Source organism: Kogia breviceps, chromosome 16 (assembly GCF_026419965.1).
Source record: "Kogia breviceps isolate mKogBre1 chromosome 16, mKogBre1 haplotype 1, whole genome shotgun sequence".
NCBI classification, from domain to species: domain Eukaryota; kingdom Metazoa; phylum Chordata; class Mammalia; order Artiodactyla; family Physeteridae; genus Kogia; species Kogia breviceps.
In genome coordinates, this window is record NC_081325.1 from 76,100,546 (window position 1) to 76,121,566 (window position 21,021).

Here is a 21,021-nt window from a genome sequence, read left to right on the forward strand (position 1 = left end):
AAGGGCGGGCTTCATTCATTTATTCAAAGTATGCATCGAGGGTGTGTTTTGTGCAGGGCGTTGTGCTAAACTGTGTGGATTTTAATAGTCAAATATGGGATCTGCTCAGAAGCAGCTCACAGCAGGGAAACACGAGAAATCCGAGGTACCCAGGCAGCAAGAAACGTTGTCCGTGAAGATACCGTTTGAGTTTCTCAAACTGCTTACCCTTAATGCTTGTGAAATGCCGCATTGTCATTCAATTCATTCTACTCTCTTTCGTTTTTAAATGCTGATCGTGACCCACTAAATTGGTTTTCCAACCCATAAACATGCCCTTTGAAACACTGATCTGGAAGGTAGGAATTATCTGGAGGGTGAAACCAACGCATTGAGAGAAACAGGCTGAGACCAGTGCATCTTGCACTGTAAGAGGAGGGTTTATGCAAGGACGTGATGGCATCACCAAGTGATGTCTTAGAGGAACTACACCAGGGTGTGTGAAAAGGGTTTTAATACGTTCACGTACTTGTGAGCATATGTACTTTAAAAATGAAGGGTGAGAAGTGCTTAGCTGTGGGCACGTGAGGATGGGACTGCCACCTCCTGACTGGCTCCGCGGGCATCTCTTCCTGTAGTTCCGAGTGGGATGAAAGCCACTGAGATCGGCTCAGCCCTTCCCTCGGCGTCCCTCCCAGCGTCCCACCCTTCCCGAGTGGCCGGCGTCTCTGTGATGTGACACTGCCGCTGCGACGGCTCCGGGGACATATTCAGTCACAGGCACATGGGGTTTGGAGGCACAAGGAATTAGCAGTGTCCACCCGTCTGCTTCGGTGAAGGACACAGTCACGGGAGCCGTCAAAGAAACAGGCCACGTGGCTGGAGGAGAATCCTGACAAGGCTGTAAGTCGGTAGAGATATTTTTAATTTGTTACGTAAGGCATCGGAGCTGCCGCCTGGCAGCCGCCCGGGGTGGGCAGTGAGGCTCGTCCCCAGACGTGCAGGGCACCGCCGGGCTGTTAAAATGTGGCCATGTCTCCGCACCAGTGGAAACCTCTGCCGTCCTGAGCCCTCGGGGTCCCCGAGCCCCAGCCCCGGGGGTCTTGCCCCAGGCCTGCCCCGTGTCCTCCCCGAGAAACGTGCCCACGGGCAGAGGCTTGCGGTCTGTGGCTCCTGGCTGTCTTCATTGGTCCTGGCTTGTGACCTTGGGGCTCTTAAATATCTGGGGTGGATAAAGTTTATAATTAGTTCTGAACAAGGATTTTTGCAAAGACTCAGGCTACGCCACTGCGTTTGGGCTTTTAACTTTTGCTGATCTTACTGGTTCTCTCTGACCGGCTGCAGCTACGTCAGTGAAATGATGCCAACAATGAGAGTTTGTCTCGTGTGACGTGTAAGTGATTCAGCCTCGTCTCTGGTTGTTCTGAGGTCCACGTGGTGAAGGTAGGGCAGGGACAGAAGGCCCTAGGACAGCACGTTGCGACGGGAGCGCAAGCCGGTGTCCCTTGAAACGGAGCAAATGTAGATTATGTATTTTTCTCAAGGACCCAAGTAGTTGTTCTTAAGCAGTTTAGCTAAACATTAAAAATCCAAGAAGGGCTCCAGGACGAGCTAACTGTAAAGGTGGTTAAATACCAAGAGACAAAATAAAGTCAACACAATTCTCATGGAAATGAAAACATAAATAAATAAGCAGTTCTTATTCTAAAGGGATCTGCTGCTGGGTGTCGGTTGTTCCCCTGAGAAAGGATGTAGAAGCTGATGGAGGTGGCTTGGGGGTACCCTCCTTGCTTTTTTCAGATGGTAGGTATTACCATCTGTCCCATCCACGTGACACCATGCAAGTGTCCACAGTTACCGAAAGCTCCCAATGAAAGAAAAGGAATATCGTCCTCTCCACGTCTGCTTTCTGGAGAGACGCACACACCTAAGCCAGGACACCCACTCTCAACCTAGTGCGGCTGTGCGGGTGCGGCGTTCCCGGCCTCCTGGATTTCTGTGACCACCTGGCATTGAGGAAATGTAAGAACACCAGCTATATAAATACCCGCGTGACCCATGAGATTAGACACGAGGAGCGGGTCTCCGGGCCAGGCCAGCTTGTTGTTTAGATGTTGCATATTCAGCTCATTATAGGGGAGGCGAGCTCCAGGGAAAGAAAAGGGTGGCCATGCTGCTTCCCGCGATGGCAGGGACAGGCGACTTGGGCCCAAAAGGAGCCACAGCTCGTCAAACTGAAAAGAAAGTTGACACAACATAATTCTCTGTGCCTTTTTGGGTTCTGCAAACCTTATTTATACTGACAGTCATTTTTTAGCTTTACTATGGGTACATTCTTGCCCTGCTCAGCACATATGTTGTTGAAGATATCACTCTATTTCCTGCCTCGGTTGGTGTTTTTAGCACAAACCATCTCCTAAGACTTGGCAGGGGAGTGGGTGGCAGGAGCTAAGGCAAGGGAGCCCTTTCCTCCCACCCGGCTTAACCCCAAGTGTGCGTCTCGGTGACCCTTTCTGCCCCAGAAGACTGCTCAACACACAAGGTCAAGAGCAATCGTGATCAGGTCAAGGACGATGGATTCATAAGGGGTGTTTTAAAGGTAGGAAGGAGCACCGGTGGCCGGCTCTAGCCTCTTAGGGTAAAAGAAGCAAGTGCTGCTAATACGTGTTCTCAACCCACCCATCCTTGCCAGTTGCCGCAGGGCTGTACTTCTCTGCTTCTTGAGTAATCAGTTCTTACAGCCATACGCCCATGTTGTGGAACGCGGCTGCCACAAGAGTCATCGCACGGGGACCTCGTGTGGTCCCCAACACCAGTAGACACGCAAGCCCTCTCTTGATCCATTTCTGGGACAATTAGCAAAGGGGTGGTGAAGCCTGGCTCACGTCGCTTGGGGTCAGTTAGACTCCTGCTGTTCAAAACACACGCCTCTTCCGTGTGCCCTCCTGACCACACCTCTTAGATAATGTGCCCTCTGCTGACACATCTGCCATCTCCTTGCACAACGCCACGCGTGAAATCGCCCTTCCTGCTTGAGTTTAGGACCAGCCACTGTGTCTACCTGCATCCCTACCCTTGACATTTGTCTTTCTCTGAGGCGACCTGCCAAACGTCTGGGCGAGACTCTCATGGACAAGGAAAAAGTCTCACTCATGTCCGGGAAGCCTGTTAGAGTGCGGGGGGGGCTGGGGAGTGATCTCTAGATCCTTATGTGTGTGTGTGTGTGTGTGTGTGTTTCCTCACGTGCAATAATGTAAGATTTCAGAGAAATAAGAGATTTAAAAGGCGCTGTTCCTTGGAACTCAAAGTAGGTTTGGTTTAACGCAAGCTGGATGCCGATTTCGGGTCTGAGCGGTCCTACCCACATGTAGTGACACACCATCTACGTGTGTCTGTCAGCAGAGTCGAGCTGCGACTTCTCAATTTTAGAAACGAGAGGCTAAGAAGCAGCAGGACCCTGCCAGGCTCCTCTCGCAGACTTTGTACTTTTCCTTAATGCCAAATAGCAAAAAACAAGCACATTCCTCCCTGCAGTAGCCTTTCTGAAGAGGAATTTTCCTATAGAGTTGCAGAATGACTGATAGCCAGCATGAGTAATGAGTTCAAAACGTACGTTCACGTTTGATGCCTTGCATCGCACTCTCAACCTGAAAGCAGTCAAGCAGCTATAGTGTGTTTTTCTCTTGCATTCCAGAAACCTGGATCTTAATCTCATCCGTTTCCAAAATACACCCTAAAGCGATCTCAAGTCCAGGTAACCAAGAGAGGAGTGATGTTTTTAAGCATTCTTCCTAAAGAAACACTCCATGGCTCAGTCCTTCCTCGTTCTCCTTGACCTTTCTGTGGCTTTTGGTACCCGGAGCCTCCCCCTGCTCCAGGAAGCCTTTCCAGTCTTCCAGCCTCCCACCCTCCGTGCTTACACCTGACCGTTCGCATCCACCATCACGTGTGCTCTGCCGTCCGCCTCTTTACTTGTAGGAACGTCACTTTTCCTGGAAGAGATCCTCCCTCCCGAGAGAAGAGATTTGCAAGTCTCCCCTAGACATGATCTTTTCAGTCCCAACAAATATGCTCTTGTTCAAATCATCGCCACTCGGGTTAACCCTCGGGTAGGCGGCTGTGGCTTCAGAGTCCGCATTCGCAGCCCTAACCGCGTCCTCCTCGCTGGCCCCTGGCTTACTCCCAGGGATCTGTAACTTGGTGAAACCCCACCTGCACTCCTGCAGCTGCCCGAGTCTAAATTCTCACTGCCTTTCCGTTTGCAATCTCTCTTCGACGCTGGTCAGCTGTACACGTTTGTTGCTGGATGAATAACACTGTTCCGATACAGCCTCCTTCCCGGCACAGCCTCACTCGGATACTTGCTGGAACTCCCCGTGGGATGGCCCGGAAGGTCCAGGCTCCTCCCACACCCCGGGGCAGAGCTGGGGCAGAGCCCACCAAATGCTCACTCCGCTGCTACGTGGTGGCTTCCCTTTCCCTCCTCCTCGCCACATTCTGTCCCTGCTTGCAAGTCCAGTGTTTTCTCCCCGTGCCCGCCCCACGGGGCTCCCCTGGCCACTGAAGCCCCCGCCGCTCCTGTGGACCCCTGGGCATTTGCACGGCTTTCCTTCCTGCTCCTGGTCTGCTGCTGAAGGCGCCCTGGAGACGATCACCTTCGAGTTGATCACCTTTTGTGTCGAGTCACCATCCGGAAGCCAGAGAAGAGGCACCTGTTAGGACGCACCCTGGATCTCCTGGACATGTTGGCATTTTGAGTGTCAAAGGCTTTAACGCACACACACACAACCCAGCCAACATTAACTCAGCTGAGTAGAATGTACACCCCACCACGACGAGTACAGATTACTCATCCCCAAATCCCCCAAGGTAGCTGGACAGTCATTTGTGCTTTTTTTTTTTTTTTTTTGCGGTACGCGGGCCTCTTACTGCTGTGGCCTCTCCCGTCGTGGAGCACAGGCTCCGGACGCGCAGGCGCAGCGGCCATGGCTCACGGGCCCAGCCGCTCCGCGGCACGTGGGATCTTCCCGGACCGGGACACGAACCCGCGTCCCCTGCATCGGCAGGCGGGCTCTCAGCTGCTGCGCCACCAGGGAAGCCCCCATTTGTGCTTTTTCTTCTTGCACTTTGTCAATTGTTTCTGCACACTCCTGTCATTTATGGTGTCTGATCACCCCTCTAGAATGGGAGCATTTAAGGAACCATTTCTTTTAGGTATACATTTCTAAAAGCTCTTGGCTAATTCTCTGCATACCATTTGGCCTGTGCACGACTTCAGAATTACGTGCTCCATCGCTGAGAGGCCTCCTGGCGCAGAGGGGGGTGCGCGGTTGACCCACGGCCCATTGCTCTGCATTCAGCTCACACAAAGCCCCCAGAGTGGCCGCCAGCTCAAGGGCCCCTCACTGGTTCCCACGGATGGACCAGCCCCTGTGCCTCTGGCTGTAGATTTGGAGGGAGTTCTCTGAGTCGCTCACCGCACTCACGTGTTTCTTGAACGCCCCAAACTTATTCAAGGAGTCACCTTCCTCCCTAGTAAGAAGCTTCTCTTCTCCCCTGAAAATCTTTGCATCCCTTTCCTGAGAGGATTTTCTCTGCTTAGCCTCAGTCTCCCAGCAAAACCCTGCTTCCTCTCCTCTTCCAGGCGCGTCCCCTTCTGTGAACTTACACCTCTGACTCCCAGGCCAACGTGCACCCCCGTCCTGTGACCCGTGAAGAGTTAGGCTTTTGCTGCTTGGAGCTTGCTCTGAGGAGCGTGTAAAACAGCAGCAAGCTTCCACGGAGTATCAGTGAGAGCCAGACGTCGTGCGCCCTTGTCACCTTATTCAGTGACATCTCCCAGCGAGAGCCAGGACTGGATCAGATGCATTGCTGCCAGGACCCTCTATGTTTGGGACAGGTTCTGGGGTTTTTTTTTGTTTTTGAGAAACTGAAACTTCTGCAATTGGGGAAAGGAGAAACTTCTTTAAGAAAGAGAATAAAAATTACCAAAATTTAGGGAGCAAAGTGGACGTTTATTTAAAATGAAAAGATAGGGCTTCCCTGGTGGCACAGTGGTTGAGAGTCCGCCTGCCGATGCAGGGGACGCGGGTTCGTGCCCCGGTCCGGGAGGATCCCACGTGCCGCGGAGAGGCTGGACCCGTGAGCCGTGGCCACTGGGCCTGCGCGTCCGGAGCCTGTGCTCCGCAACGGGAGAGGCCACAGCAGTGAGAGGCCCACGTACCGGAAAAAAGAAAATAAATAAATAAATAACTAATAAATAAATAAATAAATAAAATGAGAAGATAAAGCAAACCAAAATACTCTTTGTTCTGTGCTTAGAACAGTGCCTGCGCGCACTGGATGCTCAATAAAGATCTGTTGAAAGAAAAAGAAAGAAGAAGAAGTAACCGAAAAGTCACTACAGCAACATGGCTGTAGAAACTGTCAGAAAACGCTGTCAGGCACACAGGTGTTAACTGTGGGTGCTCTGCTTGACTCCCACGGGCCGTAGCGGTGGTCTTTGAAAGTGGCGTGTGGTCTGGAGCCTCCCCTGTAGACTTGGGGTCCAGCGGCGTCCACCTGTCGTCTCCAGCCTCCGAGATTCCAGGAGTCAGCACTGACCAAATCGATGATAACTTCCTGACATTCGACATTGTGAAGCCATGTAAAGTAAGACCTTTTAAAAAAGCAACTCTGCATGAACCTTGTGTATTTGTAGGACAATAATGACATAATTATCAGTGGTAATTAGTGGGAAAAGAGTGAAAACGCGGAATCTCCTACCATCGGTCGGGAATAGATTTCCAATATTCACAAGTGTTTTCTTCTGCAAGTTAACGCTCTTGGGTTGAAGTCAAACAGCTCTGGCCCTTTGATTTTGTTTGTTGTTTAAAAGCTGTGACATCGTTATTGACTACATTCCCCGCACTGTACGTTTCACACCCGTGACTCATTTATTCTGTAACTGGAAGCTTCTTCCTCTCAATCTCCCTCACCTACTTCTCTCATCCCCTGCCACCCTTCCCTCTGGCAACTACCTGTTTGCTCTCTGTATCTATGACTCTGTGTCTGTTTTGTTATGTTTATTCATTTGTTTTGTTTGTTAAATTCCACATGTAAGTGAAATCATGCAGTAATTTGTCTTTTTCTCTGTCTGACTGATTTCACCTAACATGATACCTTCAAGGTCCGTCCATGTACTCACGAATGACAAGATGTCATTGTTTTTATGGCTGAGTAGTATTCCATTGCATATATGTACCACATCTTCTTTCTCCATTCATCCATCAGTGGTGTGCTTCCGTATCTGGGCTATTGTGTCTTGTCCAGTCTAACACTCTTAGGTAGAAAACAAACGGCTCTGGCCCTTTGAATGAGTAAAACATGTTTACCACACACAGAAATTTCCTTACCTTAAAATGTTAAATAAGTGGAGATTAGAACTCAAGGCATATCATTAACGGTGGAAATCCTTCTATATGTTTCCAGTAATCTCATGTGGATGGGGAGAGATGATTACTGTGGTGTATGATTTCTCTGTACTAATTCACATGAATTCTTCAGTTAGTAAACTTGTCAACTATTTCGCAGTTACACAGAGTGTGGTTTCTTTAAGAGAGTGGATTTTTTTAGAGCCATCTTGTTGTATTCATTCATTTATTATTCATTCTTTTTTCTCTTTCTTTCAACAAATACTTATTGAGCACCTACTATGTGCAGGCACCCTTGGAGGCGCCAAGATGGCATTTGAGCTCGTGGGGTCGATTTTCTGGAAGGTGGAGACAGAAAACAAACGAACGCTTGAAGCGTAGCATGTCATGTGGTGAGAAGGACCGTGTAGAAAGCTAAAGCAAGTTGTGGGGACGGAGATTGACCTGGGGAAGGGCGAGGGGTACCGTTTTCCAGAAGGTGGTTGGGAAGGCCTTTCTGCTCCGGGTAGTTTGCACGGAGCCCTGAACAAAGCGCAGAGCCCGCGGCTCCACTCGGGGAGAGTGAGTGGATGAGTGGGGGAGTGCAGAGGAGCTGCTGGGCCTGGGCAGGGGTGTGGCAGGTGGGCAGTGGGAAATGAGGTCCAAGGCGAGCGGGGAGCGGGGTCCTGGAGGGTCCCTCAGCCTCAGGAAGCCTTTGGATCGTGACCCGAGCAAAGTTAGAAACCGGTGGAGAGATGTGAGTCCGAAATGGCATGAACTGACTTAGCTTTTTTTTTTTTTTTAATTAAAAAAAATTTTTTTTTCCTCCTTTGGCATCTCAGTTCCCCGACCAGGGATCGAACCAGCGCCCCCTGCAGTGGAAGCGTGGAGTCTTAACCACTGGACCGCCAGGGAAATCCCATGACTTAGCTTTTAAAGCAGGGTTTGTCAGCCTCGGCCCTATTGACATCCCAGGCCAGGTGTCTTGTCCCCCAGTCTTCATCCTGGAGGCCTGTCCTGTTCATTGTAGGGGGTTTTGCAGCAACCCTTACCTCTACCCACTAGATGCCAGTAGCCCCCACCTCCCCGGTGTGACGACCGAAAATGTCTCCAGACAGAGTCAAATGTCCCCTGGAGAGGTCGGTTGGGGCGGGGGGCGGGCGTGGGGTGCAGTAGCATCTCCTATCAAAAGCCACAGTTTTCAGAACATCACACCCACCCAGCCTGATACTCTGGTTATATAAAAGCTAGCACTGGACTACAGAATTGGTTTTGCATATTCATATTTTGAGATTAGGTAGAATTGTGTCGTTCGATTAATACTGAACTTGAATGTGCCTTCATTGCATACTTGTGTTCAGTCATCCTATCTTAATGTAAAGACCGAGACTGTATCTCTGAGTCACATCCCCCGACGTCATTCATCTTTCCTGTACCTGTGAGAACAGCACCAGGAAGCAGGGGGTGGCACAGAGAAACCCTGTTCTCAGGCTGCAGGAAAATTCCACAGGCATTCGAATGAGCTAATGTTACGATTTCACAAGATGCAGAGAGACAAAAAAGACTCAGACACACCCTTAAACCTCTGTGTGGGATTTGCCGGCCCTCACTTCCCTACTTGTTTGCTGAGATTCATTGAGAATCTCAAATATTTTCTTTTGGTGTGACTTTTCTTCACCCTCAAAACCCTGCTGACCGTGGCTTGGAAGCATGAACAAACTTGATGACTGTATTTGCTCTGTATTGTTTTTTTTTAATTTTCCACAAAATGTGCGTCCTGTACCTGCACTTTTATAACCAAGCCTTCTTCAGACTTCATACCAGGGTCCTCTTGATGGGATGCTGTCGCAATTTCTTCGGTGCTTAAATAATGGGTGTACTTTTGACGAGGAATGTTGCAACCATTCTCGCATGAAACTGACAACTTTACCGCAAAATCAATTTTTTTTTTTTTTTTCGGTACGCGGGCTTCTCACTGTTGCGGCCTCTCCCGTTGCGGAGCACAGGCTCCGGACGCGCAGGCGCAGCGGCCACGGCTCACGGGCCCAGCCGCTCCGCGGCACGTGGGATCCTCCCGGACCGGGGCACGAACCCGCGTCCCCCGCATCGGCAGGCGGACTCGCGACCACTGCGCCCCCAGGGAAGCCGGTAAAATCAAATTTTTGAGTCAAAACCTCATTGGGGTTGAATCGAGAAATGAACAAGTTGGAGCACAGACCCTCATGTACGGGTTCAACGTGGAGTCGGGGTGTTTATGAGAAGAGGCTGACACAGAATGTAGTAACCAAGGATCCCTCAGTTAATATTCATGAATAAGCATAACACCAAAGTGGCGATGTCGATATTGCTGTCGCAACTCTGTTTCAGTGGCTAGAGGACAGTTTTTCAAGCTGGGGTTCCCAGTTCATTACCACTGAGGCATGGGTGATAAAAGCACAGAAAAGAAGCTGCTTTATTCTTTACATCAGCAAAGGAAATAAGGAAGAAAGCCCGTACGGAAGGGGCCAAGCCAGAGAGTGAGCGTGGGAGGACGGCACAGCCCTGCAGCCTTGGTCTAAACCCAGCGGCAACACGCCGGCTCACTGTGAAATGTTTGTGGGTAGATTCACCTCCCCAGGCCTCAGTGACCTCATCTCAAAAACAGGCGAGGGAGTGACAGCTCTTCAGATCTGTTGTGAAAATGAGAACTAAGTCAAGTTCCACCTCTAGCAGGGGATTGGCACGTAATAAACATGCAGGAGACGGTAATTACCGTGACAACAGTGTGAATAGTTGCCATCAGGTTGACCACTTATTCTTCCGTCTCAAGAAGGACTCGCTCCCTTATTCCAATCCGGAGCCCTCCTTGGAATAGACAGACGTGCACTCTTACAATAATAACATAGAGAAAATTTTAGTAGGTAACGCAAGGATCCCGGCCTGAGTTTTGTGACACGTTTTACAACATGTCTTGGCTACAAGTGAACCTGCTGATTGGAAATATGAAAATATCTTTTTTAACTTCAATAGCAAAAAATGGAGGGTTCGCCTATAATTTACATGTAGCAGTTGTTTATGAGATAGAAACCCATTGTGGGGGAAGCTGGCATCACATATACGCACCAGGAGTTCACACAGTGTCTCAGAGGACTGGGTCCTGTACCGCCAGACCCAAGAGGACGTCCCTGTTACCTTAGGTGCTACGCCCTGCTTCACACTGAGCCTAAACAGGACCCCCTGGAGAAGGTTCCCGGACCCACTGCCAGAGAACCGGGGCTGCCCAGCTCCACTGCCACCCAGCTGGGAGCCAGCAATTCCTTCCTCTGCTTTTGCTTGTTCCTTTGCTTGTTCCTTTGCTTGTCGGTTGCCAATTCACGGTCCTGCGGGGCCGCGCTCCAAGCTACCTGTGTACCCATGACTGGACCTCCCGCTATGGTGCAGGAGTCGGGCCAGAGTAAAGCATTCCATAAACAACTGAGTTAAAGAGTGAAAAAAAAAAAAAAGCTTAAAGAGAAATAAAAGCAGGTGAATGTCTGTGTCTTGAGATAGCTTCAAAACCAAACCTGTCTTACTAATTTTCAGAAGATTATTTTTAAAAAGGCAAAACAGAGTGGACCAAGTTGAATAGATACTCTTTCAGCTGCAGCCCGTTCAATAGTCTCCGGCCGTCAAGAGCTAAGACGGTGACGATCACCCGACCTCGCCGTGGCTGCGATTCCCGCTCCGGCCAAAGCCTTTTCGCTTGTTTTTTTCCATGCAAGGCGTCCGCAGCGACTCCCTGGGGCGTGGAAATAGAACCTCCTCCACGTGGCTCTCAAAGCCCTGCTCATTTTGCCCTCATTCTCTCTGTCCAGCTCGTCCTTCTCTAAGCCTTGGAACGGCCTCCGGTCTGGGCGCTGCAGACCTGCTCACTCGGAAAGGGGCGGCCGCTGCACTGCACAGAAGCTGCTCTGAGCAACGTTACTGATGGTGGGGACGGAAGAGCGCCGAGCGGGGACGGGGCATCCCAGGCGTAGGGAATGCGTATCCCAAGCCCCGAAACGTGCCCGTGTGAGCATCTGGGGAAATGCTGAGGGGGCCTGGGTGCTATTTGAGCACAAGTCTCAAGCGCAAGGGGAGACAGCATCCAGGAGGGAGAGCCAGGATCCTGTCAAGCCCAGCCTTGGAGACGAGCTCTGGGGGGCTGGCCCCCTGCTGCCCTCTGCCATAAAATATAATAAAGCGTATTACGTTTATTGTCCTTTTTGAATAATGTATTGGCCTAAAACTTCAGAACAGCCTGACTAAGAGATACCCAGAATCTACTCTGCACCCACAGACAAGGGACAGAAGCAACGTGGCAGGTCCCGGATGTCGGATAGAAATTCCCCAGAGGGTTGGGGCGCTTCTTTAACTCTTCAGCCTAATTTGGGCGGTGGCTTCTGTGTTCTTCACCTCAGAGAACTCAATACAGCACATGCATTAAACATTTAGGTAGTTTTGTTACTGTATAGAATGCAGAAGTAGGGTTTTGAAGTTTAGTATTCCTGAGTGGATAATAAACCTTGTAACAATAGCGAAAATATATTTGTTACATTTTTTTCAAAGCTCTAAGGTTGCCTCAGCTCGACTTAATTTAAAAACTCGGAAAACTTCTGAAACATGAATAAATTGCCATGCTTCCTTTAGGAAATAACCTTCTCAAGATAGGCAGTTCTGTAATGACAAGTAATTAGACATATGACATCAAAACTTCTGTATAGCATTTCATAATAATGTTTGAAAATAACACGTTATGAAATTCATTACTGCCACTGAATGCATCCCATTGTGTTTAACAGTGTTATGTCAAAATTTGGTGAATATTTTGTAGGCTATACGCTTGACTAAGGGTGATTATTAATTTACTGTTTCAAACATAATTAATGTTTCTTTTCATAAGTTTTATTATTTCCTTCCACTATTTGATTCAACTTGCTCAGTACACTTTATCAGAAAAGAAGAATTTTTTTTACAATTTGTTTCAGGTTTTGAAACTAACATGAACCTTACTAGCCGAGATGATCTTGGTACATCAGAAATTGCGTCAGAGACCCAAGATAGAAATGCAAACAGCCATGGGATTCAATTATCCAATTCACTCTCCAGCGCGATCGCTGCTGAAAATGGAAATTCCGTCTCAAACGGTAAGCACTTCTTTACACCCAGAAGTAAAGAGATATACGTTCTAAGTTGTATCCACTTTCTAGGGAGAATGGATTTAAAACAAAAATGAAGTAGGCTTAAAAACTGGAAAAGGGTATAAAGTATGAAATATCACTCTAGGTGTGTTGTCAACTTCTTATTTTCAAGTTAAAGAATTCAGATTGCATTTGGTATTAGTTGACTTTTCAGAGATTTTTATGGAGTGTTTGGTCTGTGGTTAACAGAATTTTTAATGAAAAATATATCTTTTTCATTTCTTTTAAAAATTTATTTATTTTTTATTTATTTAAAAAGAATTTTTTATTGCAATATAGTTGATTTATAATGTTGGTTAGTTTCAGGTGTACAGCAAAGTGATTCAGATATATATATGTGTGTGTATATGTGTATGTATATATATGTGTGTGTGTGTGTGTTCTTTTCCCTTATAGATTATTACAAGCAATTGAGTATAGTTTCCCGTGCTATACAATAGGTCCCTGTGGGTTATCTATTTTATATATAGCAGTGTATATATTTTAATTCCAAACTCCTAATTTATCCCTCCCCCCTCCCCCTTTTTTTTTTCATATCTCAAAAGTGTGAAGGAAAATACTACTAAAGGAAGGGTAAACACCAACCTGGCTTTAGTTGTTCGATGTGAGTCTATCAGTGAAAGTATCCTGTAGAAACTGGCTTGACTGTGTGTATCCAAACCCTGTCTAATAGTGGCTTAAACAAATAGCTTCTTTCTCCCACACTAGAAGAAGCCCAGGGTTTCTAGTATTGTCTGAAGGGAAAATTCAGACCAATCTTTTCTTGAAGAGACTGAGAAGGTGGCCATGGGATGCAATGAAGGCCAAGCAAAGAGGCCTATATTCTAGGCTTTTCTCTGAAGGACACTGGGGGCATTCACTGAGTCCACAGGAGGTAGCTGAGAAGCTTGGCTGGGCCTTTTAGGATTGTGGGGACAGGCTGAGTCCAGCACCTGCCAAGGCCCTGGGGTGAAGCCTTGAAGGGTCCATCCTGAGAGTCAGAAGAAAAACCAGGAACCCCAGCTCAGCTGTGAATCTTCTCAATCCCTGGGGCAGGACTGAGGTCCTCCAGGATTGACAGGGCCCACAGGTACCTGGGGGAAAAAAAGTATAATCTATCCCAAAGGACAATTACAGTATTCGAGACTTCAGAATGTCCTTACAAACCATTTTTCAACTACAAAGCTCAACACATAATCAAAAAGAACCAGGCACATGAGGACACAAAAGCAGATGAAAATTACAAGCAGAAATAGCAATCCATTGCAGTGTATTATCCATGGGGGCTCAAAAGATTGGCGTTCAAAACCATATACTTTAAAATAAGTATGTTTACTAGGCCTAAGGAGATAAGAGAATGAGAATGTCAGCAGAAATCAGAAACCATGAAAACGTGTCAAATGGAAATTCTGAAACTGAAAAATGTAGTCATAAAATTAAGTACAATAGAGGATGAGGTTAAAGTTAATTAGACACAGCCATTAAAAAAAAAATCCTAGGGAAGTGGAAGATAAATCAGAAAATATCAAGAATGAAACACAAAGCAGCAGAAGAGGAGAGTGGAAATTCCAGAAAATGGTTTAGAACCTATAGTCCAGTAAAATAGTTTAGAGACCTGAAGGATATGCTGAGAAGGGTTTTTGGAATTCTGGGGAAAGGAGAGGGAGTCTGTGGGCAAGAGAAAAGATCTGGTGAGAAATGGGAGAGAATTCTCCAGCACTGATGAAAGCACTAAGAAACAGGTTTAAGTTGGCAGTTTCTTATAAACATACACTTTCCATATGACCCGGCAGCCCCTCTCCTGGGTGTTTACCAAAGAGAAATGAAAACAGTGTCCATATAAACACCTGTATGCAAATGTGTATACTACCTTTATTCATAATCACCTAAAAGTGGAAATAAATGAATTGTCCTTCAGTTGGTGACTGGACTGTATCCGTTATTAATTGCTGTGTTAAAATTACCCTCCAGAACGTAGAGGCTGTTGTTTTGTAGTTTCTGTGGGTCAGGAATCTGGGTGTGGCTGAGCTGAGTGCCTTTGGTTCAGGGTCCCTCGCGAGGAAGCCATCAGCTATCAGTCCAAACTGTAGTCATCTTGAGGCTGGTTGGAAAGATGATCTGATTTCAACATCACTCACAGGAACATCTCCACAAGGGAGGCCTCACAACAGGGCGGCTGGCTTTCCCCAGAGCCAGCAGTCCATGGGAAGCAAGGAAGAGCACCCAGGATGGAAGCCACGGCCACTGCACGGCTGCTCTTGGAGGGGACATCCAGCACTCCGGCCACATCCGGCTTGTTGGGTTTAGGCCCTATAGGTCCAGTGGAATCGTGGGAAGGGGTTACCTGAGGGGGGAGTGCCTCTGGGCGGGCCCATCAGGAGCATTTCAGAGGCTGACCGATGCAGGGATCAAGTCTGCAAGAAAAAAGGATGAACCATTATTACGCACGACAAAATGGGTGCATCACAAATGCATTGCACTGAGTAAAAAAAGACTCTGAGTATGATTGCATTTATATGACATTTGGGAAAAGGCAAACTACAGGGACAGTAAGAGATGAGTGGTTACCAGAGCTGGGTGCAGTGGCCAGGGCTGGGCTGTGTAGCAAAATGTCACAGGCAGGGTGGCCTGTAAAGAGCAGCGACGTGGTGGCCACAGTTCTGGAGGCTGGAGTCCAAGGTCAGGGTGCCGGCACCGATGACGGCCCTCTTGCAGGTTGCAGATTGCCAGCTTCCTGCTTGCCCTCACGTGGCGGAAGGAAGCAGCTAGCTCTCCGGGGTCCCTGTTATAAGGGCACGAGTCCCATTCATGGAGGCTCCACCCACATGACCTAATCACCTCCCAAGGGCTCCACCTCCTAACACCACCACACTGGGGGATAGGACTTCAACATATGGGTTTTAGGGAGACACAAACATTCAGACCGCAGCAGACCACAGAGGGGCATGTGGTGGTATTGACAAACAGGAATGAGTGTGTTCCTATAAATTTATAGGCAGGTACATAGAATAAAGGTGAATCTTTCTTTCTGTAAATGTCACTTTTGTTTTATAAAAAAAAAAAAAGCCTGAGTATAGAATAAATACAAAGAAAAATACTCCTAGGCATATCATAGTGAGACACTGGTAACCAAGCATAAATCTTAAAAGCAGCCAGAGGTTAAAAAGGAAAAAAAAAAGACAAATTACTTTTAAAGAAGCAGTGGAAGTCCAAAGACAATAAAATAAAATATTTAACATGCTCAGATAAAGTAACTGCCAATCTAGAAGCTGACAAACAGTAAAATACTTCTGTAAGAATGAAGGGGCGTTAAGGATATCTTATCAAAACAAAACAAAAACTGAAAGAATTAAACATGGGCAGACCCAGAATGCTCAGGTAAAAGAAGGAAAAATGAACAATAAAAAACTAAGTAAAGTTAGGAGGGGGTAAAAATAATATTTCCTATTATACATTGATAAATCACATTAACAGGTTATAATTTCAAAGGTAACCACTGAAAGAACAGTAGAGAGGTGTATAATTTCCAAACTAATAGAGTAAAATAGAATAATAAAAAGTCAATCAACCTAAAAGATAGCAGAAGGGGTAAAATAGGAAAATCTGCAAGGTACGACAATTAGAAAAGTCTCAGATGGTAGACAAAAAAGCGTACATGAAAATAATTAAACTCAGTTGAATTCCATTAAACTTTAAAAGACTCTTATTTAGTGTAAGTTCACATTAAAAATCAATTAATACAATATTTTAAAGCTTAAAGTTTCTGAAAACATGTAATACATGAGGATGCTGAAAATTTAAATGTGAAGGGATAGAAAAGGAAAAGATATAACATGCACATATTAAAAACAACAACAGTTCTGTTTGGAAGTTAAAAATTACATTGCTGAGTAGTCAATAGATTCAAGGAAGATAAGAACCTAAGTTACTGAAATGTAAAATAAGCAACAAAGTCAAATGTTAATTCTTTGAAAAAAAATCTTTGAAGTATTAATAAAATTGAGAATTCTCTTTCAAGGGTGATAGAGAAATAGAGTGGACACAAATAGCCAATTCTGGGATGAAAAAGGGGACCCACCACAGATCTTCCAAAAATTAAAAAATGATAATAATTATATTATAAACAGCTTTATGCCAAAATAAATTTGTGAATTTAGATGAATACTTTTCTCAAAAAAAAATTACAACTAATCCAAAATAGAGAAAAGAAATAGGAGAGCTAAATAGTAATGTAAATGTTAAATTATTGAGTCTGTAAATGAATACTTTCCTACAAGGAAAACTCTAGGCCCAAATGAATTTTCTGGTAAGTTCTCTCAAAATTCTAAGGATGAAATAATTCCACTGTTATACAAACTCTTCAGAGAATAAGAATGAAGAAGGAGGGGCTTCCCTGGTGGTGCAGTGGTTGAGAGTCCACCTGCCGATGCAGGGGACACGGGTTCGTGCCCCGGTCCGGGAAGATCCCACGTGCCGCGGAGCGGCTGGGCCCGTGAGCCATGGCCGCTAGGCCTGCGCGTCCGGGGCCTGCGCTCCGCAACGGGAGAGGCCACAACAGTGAGAGGCCCGCATACCGCAAAAAAAAAAAAAAAAAAAAAAAAAAAAAAAAAAAAGAATGAAGAAGGAGAAGAAAATACATTAAAACAGAAACCTCTCCCAGTTTGCATAAATGGCCACTTAATTTATGACAGAATTGGCATTGGAGGAAGAATAATCAATTGCTGTCCATGAGAGGAACAAAAATGAAACTTGACCCCCACCTTACGCTATACACACACAATCCCTGGTAGATTTTAGATCTAAATGTCAAATGTAAAATAAACTTTATAGGAGAAAATATAGAATAATAATTTTTTAACCTCAGAGATGGGAAAAGAAAGGACTTCTTAAACAAATTAAATAGGATACAAAAAAGTGCTAACCGTAAAGGGAAAAAAAAAATATATATATATATATATATACACACACACACATATATATATGTATATATATGTAATGGGATAAAATATTTTCAACACATTTAACCAACAAAGGGCCATATTCAGAGTTTACTTAAAAACAAACAAAAACTACTGAACAGAAAAACAGAAAGGACACATGAAAAGGCATGTCCACATTTTTAATGAAGTCCAACTTTATTCGTAACTAGAGAAATGCGCGTTAAAACCACCACGTGATCCTGCTCCAGACCCTATAGAATTTCAGAACTGACGGACCAGGAAGAGGAGCTTTGTGCAAGGCAAGTTGGGGCAGGGATCTCATTCGGAGGAGAAAGAGCCAATACCGATCTGAGAGGGAACTTTGGGAGTTTCTGGGTAGCGGACAATGTTCTATTCCTTGACTTGTGTGGTAGTTACCGTTCCTCGCTTAAAAAAAAAAAAAATGGGAGAGAAAGAGGGAGGGAGGGTATTTCAGAATGGCCGGTAGGTAGCCAGGATGGTGGTATACTGCATGGCCGTCAAGAGACTCGGGCTTCACTGTCCTATCCCTGGCTTCCCTCCAGGTCCAAGTAAGGTCAGGGGATGCAGTTTTGCATCTGAGCACATCACTGCTGACCCGCCCAGCAGGAGGGGGCGAATGGGTCTTGCGGAAAATCTAGCCGGGCGATTCTCATCACAAGTCACGCTTTACTTGCAAGGAGTCATGGGGCGGGTAGTTGATTAGGGCGGGGCTCGTTCAAGCTCAGCGTCAAGGACCCCAGGGTAATGCGGAAGTGTTCTGTTTGCGCGCAGGAAAAGGATTGTTTTCATCTCACGCGCACCCAGAGAAAAAGCCCCGAAGTGTTTCTGAATGCTGTCCCTCCCCCCATATTAAGCAGGGATTCCATGTAACGATTGATTGGAAGTATTTGGCTCGTAAGACAGAGGCTTTTTGGTGCGATGGGAGGAAATGACACTGGGAAGATAGAGAAGGATTTTTATATCTGCGGTAAAGAGTTCTAGGGAAAGGAACTGCAGTTACCAAGAACAGACAGACGTACCGGTTCCCAGGTTCCCAGAGCATGGGTCTTTCCTGAGTTTTCTCCTCTCTTCTTCAACTACGTACTACTATTCATCTGGCGTTTTAATGTTATGCACGTTATAAAAGCTGTACATGTTTTCTGTGACAATTTGGAAAATACAGGAAAGAATAAACAGTGAGTGAAACCTACCGTTCCTTGTATTAACCAGAAATACCCAAAACATGTCTAATATTCCACTGTGTAGAATTCTGGTTTTTTTATACAAGTATATGTGTGTGTTTATATAAGATGTTTGGTTTTGTTTTTATAAAGCTTGAGCTATACTGTACACGTGGTTTTAACAATCTGCTTTTTTTCCCCTGAGAAATCTCATGTAGTGTATCTCTAGGTCAACAAATGCAGATCTGCATTGTATACAGTTGGCCGTTACTTGTACATGAGCATATAGCATCTCATCAGATAGGACTCACATGGTTTAAAATAACCCAGCCCTAGTTGTTGGATATTAGAATTATCTCCCGATTTTCTATCCTTAAAATAAAACTGAGTGTTTATGATGGATTACTCCAACTTGATTAAAATAGACATTTTCTAAAACTGTCCATGTTAATGTGTCATGTTCAGATTTATGTGTGTCTGTGTGTTTAGATGGAAATATAGAGATATAATCTTTCCTTTAAAACCATTGCTTTCTGAAATCTCTGATGATAACCGTTTACATAAAGGATAGCAAAAACATTGTCTACCCTTATACCGAAATTAAATACTCCTAAAATAATGAAAATGGAATTCGCGTGATAGCAATAGTCAACAAGTGTGTGATAAGAGAATATTTCACAAAGGTTGCATATATCTAGTAAGAAGGTAATTAATTCATTTTTTTATTTTCAATTTTGGAGTATTTAAGGATAACTGCTAAACAAAAATGGAAGGTAAAATATATTGGCTGATCAAAACTGAATACACAAACATTTTAAAAGATAACCATATATCCTTTCATTTTTATTAAACATCGACTCACATAGACTCCCATAGACTGTGTCTGGTGCTATGGTAGCACCAAACCACATTGACTCTGGGAGGCTTCCCTGCCATTCTCCCTAGCTCACCTTGGGTGATGCTTATTCTTCCACAAGGAGAGAGAAAATAGGCACTCCCCTTTACCAAAATATTTAATTTGTCTGTGTTTTGAGTCAAAAGCCAAAAGCCCTGGCTTGGTAAATGGTCCTAGAAAACGTAATACAAAAAACTCTGAGTCTTACTCTAAAAATCAAAATAAACCCCCAAACCAACGGAAGAAACCAGAAAACCCTCTAGGCCAAATGGAAATGTTTGTGGAATATGTTGCCTGAAATTAATCATATAAAATTAAATATTTAGGAATATCAGGCTTCAAAACTTCAGTATGTAACTGATAGTGTATGTTCCAACCCTGAAACAGAGATTTATACGTTATCCCTTTAATGCTTATAGAGACCAGATTTTAAAATAAAGCTAGTTCTGCGATGTTGTTCATTGAAGATCACTTGAAAATCTCGAGTTATGTGCACAAAAGGAAAATTATTTCAGTTGGGATTTCAGTCTTTCAAAGCAACATGACATGTTTCTTTTGATTTACCTGTGTGGACACCATGAGCTTCTGGGTTCCTGGAACCTTCCCATGACTATTAAAATACCCTGCACAATGCTCTGGATTCTCAGTAACAGCATTTACTGATGGGAACAGTGTTGCATATTTCATAAGAACCGGTAAGTCCTCTGCCGGGGCCAGAGTCAGAAAATCCTCTCCTGGTCGGTGTGATAAAAACTGATCAGATGTTATGTATGTACACTACGATCATTATAACTGGAATTGGTTAGTCGTACTGGTTCACAATTCACAGCGTATAGTCAGCGTGCTTCCTAAATAAAGGCATGAGATGGGAAGAAATGTTTAAAATAACTTGAGGTTTTCATTGAATCAGAAACAGTGTTATTTTCAAGGAAACGATTTCTCTGGAAAGCCAGTATCTGCATGCTACCTCTGCTTCCCAGAAATAATTATCTGTTTGTTCATTTGCTGTAATATAGTTACGTGTGGGTAATTATAGCTATCACTTACTTTAATTGCCATCCTTTTACTGATGCAAACACAGACTTAGATCTTTTTTTGTATATTTAATTATTCCCTGGACTTGTGGTTATTTATCATTAGGTTAGAGAACAGTTTTTAGTGCTAGAACGTTGTAGTCATATCAAACAAAATATTGTGGATCTAAAGATGTTTAGTGGGGAAATAAAGACATGACAAATTCTATCTAGGCCATTTTATATTCAGTGTGATATTCTTTCTTGCTGCTTGATGACTACACATTTTATCGCCGGGCATCAGAAAAAATGACAATTAAAGAATACAGTCATTACATTTGATTTTACATTTACCATTCTCTGAAGATTGTCTTTCTTTATTTGTGCTGTGTTTATCCTTGGTGCATTGTAAGGAGAGTCTATGGTGATGAAGTACTGGGGTGAG

At 45.1% G+C, this 21,021-nt stretch overlaps 1 protein-coding gene across 6 annotated transcripts in view; it reads left to right on the forward strand.

Moving 5' to 3' along the window:
- MYO16 (myosin XVI) overlaps nt 1-21,021 on the forward strand; it is a 537,770-nt gene that overhangs the window by 487,338 nt on the left and 29,411 nt on the right. For all 6 annotated transcript variants that reach the window (XM_067016255.1, XM_067016250.1, XM_067016252.1 and 3 more), the window contains one exon: nt 12,356-12,514. In XM_067016255.1, the coding sequence (XP_066872356.1) occupies nt 12,356-12,514 (159 nt within the window). The remainder of the gene's footprint in view (nt 1-12,355; nt 12,515-21,021) is intronic.